Consider the following 8,445-nt stretch of genomic DNA (forward strand, 5'->3'; position numbering starts at 1 on the left):
TGAAATGGAATTCGACATAACGAAAGAATCGCGCTAGGCGTAGACACGTAGATCAGTTCTATAACGCGCGAGCGATGAAAAGTCGCCGTTCCGATTGCGGTGGGGAATTGTAGTTATTCTTGGAAATATTCATTTCTGGCAAGAGGGTGATTTCATTACAAATTGCTGCCGTCTACCCTCGCCGGGAAAACTTACGCGGGTCGCCGTGTTCGCGTGAGATGGCTGGAATATTTCTTATTCAACTAGAAAACGATAAATTTCTCGAACGTAAGGGTGGCACGACGCATTAGCGAACGCCTGAAGGATCATGCAAGGATGGTTATTTACGAACTCGCCTTTCGAAGCGGAAGGCACTATATCGTTGTCGTCTCGCTGCAATTGGGTTAAGCCTAAAAAACTCACCCCTAAGTCGGCTGCTCGCACTCGACGCGACGGTCAGGTTCAGTCTTCCTGTATCTCGCGTGTATCTATCGTGCATTGCATTTTCGTTTCGACGATGCATCACGGCTGGTTGCACTTCCGTTTTGACAATACACGAGCTCCGACCCTTGTTTCCGCAAGAGCTTAATTTGTTACCCTTACTTGCGATTAATTTGCGTGAGTCCTCTTGTAACAAATAACTTGCTTGTTTTTCTTTTTTTTTTTCTTATAATTTTCAAATTTACATTATCCGCATTATCAGCGAAAGTGTAACGAGAAATGTAACAAGAAATTTTTTTAGATAATATTTCACGACATATCTTTATGTCACTGTGATGGGCATTTCAGTGAGCGTAAATGATTGAATGCAGTAACGTTGCTGCAGCCACTTGTACAATATCAGACGCGATACTAGGCGGACAAAAGAAATTTGATCGATTACGACGGTGGAAACGAGTATCAGTTCAGATGTCACTCTCAAGGGTAGTCACAGGTCATTAACCACCCTCTTAGTGGACTTCTTAATAAAGAAGTCAGAGATTCCAGCTCTAACGACGTTGTACTAATGCATCTTTGAAATATATATTATGCGCTACGATTATTCGCCGCACAACATAATTTAATGCCGGACGTGTTGAAAGCATATTCAAGAAGTCGACGTAGTCATCTGGCGACGCGAACAGATATTAATTTAGGTAGCGTAAGTGAGGTACATACCGCGAGCAGCTAGGTGCTACGTAATATTTAAGCTGAGTGCTCGAGGCCGCGTTTCGCTTTTACGTACAGGGGAGAGATGCGGCGTGCTAAGCTTGTCCACGGCCAGCCCCTCGCCCTCGCCCTCGCCCTCGCCTTCGCCCTCGCCGCAACCAGCTGAATTAATCGCGGCGCCCTGCGAAAATAATTATTGCTCGTCCCTTGCGTCGCGTGTACGGCGCGATAATTAACGTTTACACGTCGCATCGCTCTTTTAAGCGTTCAAGGCGCACGTTCTCCCGGAGAGGGTTAACAATAACGTCGCCGCGAACAAAGTCGCCGAGGCCACGCTATCCATTTTCTTCTTGCTGTTTCAGCGAAATGTAATCCACCGTCGCGTACTTTCCTTGAGAAAATAATTGTTTATCTATCACTCGTTTGCAAAATATTTCTACCTTTTTTGTCGCACTTATTAAAGTTAACTGCAGGCTAGAGGTATCTTTTATGCCTTTGTACTTTTTATGTCTCTCATAAAAAATCTACTCTTCTACGGCTGTTTAGGTATTCTCGCGAGAGTTTCTTAGACTCCGCTCTCATTTGCAATTAAAACTGCGCAACTTCATTTAACGCGTAGCAAACGTATGTTTCGGCTGTTCGCAGTTTACTTGGATTGCCGTAACGAAGCACCAAGTAAGTAAGTGCAATTCACTTCAGGTGACGGAGCGTGCTTAGAATTCGGCTACCACATTCGGCCAACTTCAATCCGGTTTGCTAAACTCCGAGATTTTTGACCTCCCGGGTCAACGGCACCCGTCGTCCATCGAACGATTCGATCTCGTGATTTAGTTCGAATCTCACTCTCCCCTCCTCTTTGCCCTCACCTACCATGACTAATCTAGGTTTCCGTAACGTTCGGCGAAAGACGGCTGGAGACTGTCGCAGCCTCTTTCGGCTGCGGATCACGTCTTGACCGCACCTCGTCCTATCGAATCGAATCCCGGGGCCAACCAGTCGGATTCGGTGACCAGCGTAGCGTAAAGGAGCCTGATTGTCCGTATTGTCCGGCCGTGTTAAGTTATGGAGATCCCTAATGCTAACCGGGCCGTTCTTAGTCTTAGCTCTGCGAGGAACGCCGAGCACAAAATCAGTATCGCCTTCCGTACGTCCTCTCGCCTAAAGACAACGACGGTTTCGCGAGGCACGTCACGTAATAAAAGCGAGATACCGGCGTGTGTTCCTACGGCAAAGGGGGGGAGACAATTTTTCGCCGGCCTTCGGTACGTTAGTGACGCTCGACGCGCCCTTTCTCTTTCGTCTCGGCAATTATCGTGTTAAAAATTGACCATGATCGAAGACAAATATTTATATAACTCTCGCGTTTAGTGAAGAAATTAACAGAATTTGAAAATTTGACAGAACTCCTTTACTTAAAGAGTTAAAATATTTTTAACTGTACGTTATTAGAGTACGGTAATAATTCTGCCGCGGAAGAAAATGCTCGGATTTTATTCTATTTTTATTTCTTGACTTTATTAGTAATGTTATCTCGTGTGTAGCGTTAGATATTCAAAGGGTCACTGCCGCGGGGACTTAAGTCGTGTCGGCCGCGCGCAGGATTATCCGCAGTGGTACGAGAAAATAAAAAGCAGCGAGTTATAGATTCGCAAAAGAGGTCGCGTCGCATTAAATGACGTTAGACCTCCGGAGCCGCGAGTAACGCTGAGCTGGCGACTGACTCGAGCCAGCCGGATGGAGGATGTTCCCCGGTCCTCGTTAGTATCCTCCTACGCCTGGTATGCGCTCTCTTCCGCTTCCAGGCACTTCACTCAGCTGAGGCACCGTGCCGAACAATCGTCTCGTAATTCTTCCCAATCAACCGATTGTCGAAGCTAAAACTATTGTGTCTTTCTACGGGCGTATTGAAGAGGCTGGCTGAGGACTCGAAAGCATCCCCTTAACCGGCACACAACCCTGCCGTTAACCCCTCAAGCCACTCCTCCCCCGTCTGTCCGTTGACGACGCTGTCGTCGTCACCTCGATGGCGACAGTCGGTAAAACGTTCCGGTCCTCGCTGAGTGCGGTCAATCGACCGGCAACGACGGCCATTGTGTCTCCTCGAGAGGCGTTAAAAGACGCGTTTTACGTTTCATCATTGTGGCCCTGACATTGCCGCTCGCGATTTAGAGCGTTTAAGGGAATTTGACGATTGAGATCTCAGGTCGTGGTAAAGCTGATGGTCGATTAAAGGAACGATGGAACGAACTCTTACCGCGATTACGATCTAATGTTACAAAGATTCGATATACGTCGAGAGATTTGGTATTCTTTTCCCGATAGATTTTTATCCCCCCCTCCCTCCGCAAAGTAAAGTCCGTGCAAATTACGATCTACGTGACTTTTTACATGTAACCAAACTTATCCTTTTGAATTAACTATGGCGACGTTAAGACTCCAATTTGAAAGTTCATTTATGGAGCAATAAAAGCGACGTTATCATTAAGAAAATAATGGCGCGACCGTACTTACCTGGTGTCTTCTTAACGGCGACGCATTTTCCCACGGCGTTACTTAGTAGCCATAGATCCTTGCTACTCCGACGTAGCCGCGCGATGAAAATAATGCCCGCTCGATTCCTCTGCTCTCGGAAAGTGGCATAGATTCTCGTAGCAGTTTCCTCGAAACGGGTCATAGACGTGTCTGCAATATCCCCGTGTATATAAAGTCAACTCGAGAAGCGAGATAACGCAGATCCATTGCAGGAAGGAAGGAAGGAAGGAAGGAAGGAAGGAAGAACGGTGACGGCAGCGGCGCGGGCGAACTAATGATATCCATCGATATTAAAGTCGAGTGACGCCGCGCCACTTACGCGGGGTCATCTGCATTTAAATGAAATCTCACGGGGAGGGATACGGTGCCTCCGCTGGCTGGCTGGCCCGACCATTTTCCGCGTTTACAGAAACTTTTGGCGGCCGCGTTATCGATCGTATTCGCACTCACAAACGCTTCCAAATGTGCGATTCGTCCCCTTGTCACGGCAAAGGTTCCGATTTCGATTCAACGTTATCCGAAACTATAAACGACGACATGTAAAACCACGCGTATGTACTTTTTAATTTATTTTATTGAGAAATCCAAAAACGTATAGATCAAATATAATTATTTGTATTAAAAAGAAAAATGTTGCCAGAATTTAAAAATATAAAATTTTAATTATTAAGTCCATCGATCCGTTTATGCACAAAATACAAATTTGCCAGATCTTTTTTTAGACGGTTACGTAAGAAATTTAATGAAATAAATGAGATTTCAAGCTGCGCGGTCGGGCTAAGCATTAATTTGATAAACTTGGTCTGGAAGACTAGACCAGAGATTGTCGGCATCGCGAAATCCAAGCCGAGGCACCGAAAATAACCGGTAACGAGAAACTGCCATTATCATCGAGAAGAGACGCAGCGTGGAATGGCGGACAAGTCGCATAATGGAATACTTTTATCCGCGCGGGCACGATCGTTAATTATTCAGGAACGAATTCTCGTGCGTTAACCGAATCCCGATGACTGTGCGGTGTCGGCCGTACGTTCTCGCACGCTAAAATTCAATGTAGTTTCTGCGGTTAGGACGTTTCTGCTTGCCTGAAATAGAGGAAGATCAATTTTCGTGGAAACCAAAGCGCTGTTATTTATTAGCAGTTGCGAAGTGCATATAATTTACGTATAATTTATTGGAAATTGTTTAGCGTCAGTAACTTATTATCAAAATGAATATACCAAATAAGTACAAAAAGATGGAGAAATTTCAAGGTTTACTTACTATACAGTTTCTTTTATCTAAGATGCAAGGTTTTTTAAAAATAGTATTATAGAATTATTTCTTATATCAGAAAATAAAATTTTGGGAAGCTGTTGTAATGGGATCGAAACTGTGACGAAACCGCCCTGGGAACCGACAAAGGGATAAATTGTCCGGGCTTTCTTTAAGTATAATCATTTATTACCTGTTGTGCCATAAAAAGATATTTATTTCAACTATTTTTCTTATTTCACCTTCCTTAATACTGTGCTCTCGCTTTCTCCTCTCTTTCCGCCTTTTATTAAAACTAACTTAGCGCGAAAGTATTTTTTTTAAATACTTTCTATGTCTCTCTGTAAAAGATCTCTACAGCTGCTTGGTCATTCTTGTTAAAAGCAGTTCTAGAGATTGTTTTCATTTGCAATCGTAAGTAGTGTATAACGTTAACGTTGCGAATTTATCGGCTCAAGTAATTATTCCGTATTTATCTATGCAGATGTAGCTATCTTCTTATGCGCTCATTCTATCTAAGAATTTATCTATGCAGTTATTCGTTTTACAATAGTAATGCTCTGTTGTCACTTATCTATGAAAATCATTACACTCTATATTCAAAGTAATTATTTACCTGCAAAAACAACTTGCGCGTGAAAATTACCCGTGAGAATATAAGCAATCGACACACTTTCGTACGCGCTCCCTTTTTCTATTTTTATCGACTTTATACACCCCCGGTTTTAATGAAACCAGTATTTAATGAACGCGCCCATAGATTCGGGCCATAGTTAGCCAAAGTTTTTCGCATTTACCTGTAATCGAAGACACGCTAATTTTATCGCGCTTACCTCCGCGTAGACTCTACAGCTTGCATACAAAGAGCCTCGGTACACGCGCGAGACAGCGATCGCCCGGGCGGCAGCCCACGGGGTTAGGTGAGCGCGGGCTGCATAATTTTATTTATCGCAACTCTGAATATTCATACGGGCGGATAGGATTTTTCCTTTGCATCTGGGCGCGGGAAGAAAAACTTGGCAGAGCGTGCGCGCTGGACACGCGGCAGGTGAATGTTCCTTCGCGCGGCGATATATGTGTAATCGCGCGGCCGCCGCGCGCGCTAATCGCGGAAACCAGACCGCGGAATTAAATCGTCCGGCTTCATTCGTGACGAATTTTGTGATGCCGGATAAGCCCCGGGGAAAAATGCTATCCCATTTCCAGCCGGGGCCATACCGAGCGCGGCCGTACCGCTGCGACGGTAATTAATGAGCCGTCTCGTATATCTGCGATCTGATAAGCGCGAAAAAAAGTATCATTTTCACGCGCCCTTAATTAGTGAGCGCAATCGCGGGAGTTCGTATGGCAGTTTGCGAAGGGTGCAATAATTCGTGGATATATGGTATATGCGCCGCGAAACGAAAAACTTCGAGACGTTCCGCGAGAAGTTAAAACTTGAATAAAGTTACATTTAGATTTTATTTAAACGCGTTCTATATATCTCGATCCCGTTCTAAAGTAATTCACTCAATTCGCGAAGGTTGCTTAATTATAGAAGTATTTTGCCGGTTCGCGAAAAACGGGAAGGAAATTCCTTCCGCCGCTCACTGGAAACTTCTCGCGAAAGTTTCCGGCGGGAATAGTTTGCGATCACGTTTGGCATTTATCGTGTTTCGCTGATGAGAACGATGAACGCGCTCGCATTTTGGGCCTATAATCGGTCTCGATAATTAGATCGACCAATCAGTCTGTCCGACCGTCAAATAGTTTCGCGCTCGTGTCAACGAATTTAAGCCTGATTATCGCGGACATTGCTGGTATTGCCGTCTATGGCGTTAAAGTTCATTAAACCAGTTTCACCTATTTCGTTTATCTCAGTCAATGTTTTCGCCATTGACTACTAGTTGAAATTGTGTCAAACTTTAAACGAATAATTATTATCGATCAAGATTGTACATGTATATTACGTTATAATCTGTGCAATTTCAAGTCTTGATGTGCAGACTTTAGTTCTGTCATATCGTCTGAATAAAAAAACAAACAAAAATGTTAAATGTTTCGTAAAATATATAAATAAGAGCACACATAAATAAATAAATATTATTCAAATCAATGTATGTTTTTAATGTAAAAAGTAGAACATGTACAAATTTAATATAAGACGCGAATGTATAATAAAAATTTCCAAATATAGTACACTCGTGGGAATGACAGGAATGTCTCATAAATCTGGTGTCAATTTCCCTTTAGAGAATTAAGCTCGCTTTGCGTCAAGAACCACTAGTCGCCCGACATGACTGAGTCTATTTCATGGATGGTTTGTCCGTCTCATTTATTGCTACCAGATCGAATTATTTATGAAACGCTGCAGAAGGCGTCACGGACGTGCATCAGCTGGCGTATTAACACGTACCCTTATCGCAACTCGCGTGCTGGATGATCGACTTTTAATCCCTGCGGATCGAAGGACGCTGCGCTTCGATGCAACATTGTATTCTCATACCTTCGAGCGCTCATTCCATGCGATTAAACACACGGGAGTCTCGGGAGAGTTTAAAGTTTTCGGGGGGTGCTCTGGCCCGGGGGAGTCACCGGTACCGGCTCAAATTGACGGGGTTGGAACGAACAATGGTCTAAGACTCACGCTTCGGTGAGCACTAATATAAATGCAAATCGACTGCTACGTACTTCTGAATGTCTCGTAAAACAAACTTGGCGCACAGGTCAGTGCATGTTGAATGCGAAAGGCTGAAATAATCACGGACTCATCGAAAAGCACTCGTGGCAATCTGAGAGTAGCAACGTGAAAGTTGCGAAAGCAAAACTTTAAGCATCTTTTTCACAGCATTATTTTTGTAATTTGCAAATATATTTAGACTCGCTCTTTAATTCTATATTAATAAATACAAAAATAAATATTATTACACGGTTATATCAGAATAGCAATATCAAGTGTATCCTGCTATAGAACAAATGCGACGTATTCGAGAGGAAGAACTATTCCTCAAATATCTAAGATTTACGAGGGTCGATGTTGAGACCATCTCGAAAAGTGAGAGTGAGAGTGAGACGCGAAAGTCTAAGAGGGTCGCTCGTAGATCACACACACGAGAAGAGAGTGTGAAAAAGAGAACTAAAAAGGCAGGAGCTAGATAAAGTGCAAGCTACAAGGGGAAAGAAGAAAATAAGAGTAGACGAGCACGCAGGTTGGGAAAGAACGTCAGTTGTTGGAATTGTCTCTCGCAATAAGAAGCTTGTCAAGCTAAAAAGAAAAGTTTGTCGGTTAGGGATGAAATTGTATGAAGCGTCTATAGAAAAATTTTTCCCTAGCGCTTGTCTTCTTCTCCGTTTCTCCCTGCTACTATTTCCATTTCTCTCACAGTCGGTATACCTTAGTTTGTATAAACAAGCGGATTTCGAGCTTAAACGAGATACGTCAAACGGAGAAGGGTTTCCATCTCGAAGGGTCTAAAGGAAAGGTAACGGTACGACACCAGACGCACTCCGTAAGATGTATGGAGCGGAAAAAGCGTGAGGAGGGTCTTGCCG

At 43.8% G+C, this 8,445-nt stretch overlaps 1 protein-coding gene across 1 annotated transcript in view; it reads right to left on the reverse strand.

The window, feature by feature from the left end:
• Positions 1-3,802, reverse strand: part of LOC118646512 (serine protease gd-like) — a 6,279-nt gene extending 2,477 nt beyond the window's left edge. Inside the window, 1 exon segment of the mRNA XM_036289584.1 lies at positions 3,640-3,802. Within this exon segment, the coding sequence (XP_036145477.1) occupies positions 3,640-3,802 (163 nt within the window).
• Between the last annotated feature and the right edge of the window lie 4,643 nt (positions 3,803-8,445).

The sequence above is a fragment of the Monomorium pharaonis genome, chromosome 7 (genome assembly GCF_013373865.1).
Source record: "Monomorium pharaonis isolate MP-MQ-018 chromosome 7, ASM1337386v2, whole genome shotgun sequence".
Lineage (NCBI taxonomy): Eukaryota > Metazoa > Arthropoda > Insecta > Hymenoptera > Formicidae > Monomorium > Monomorium pharaonis.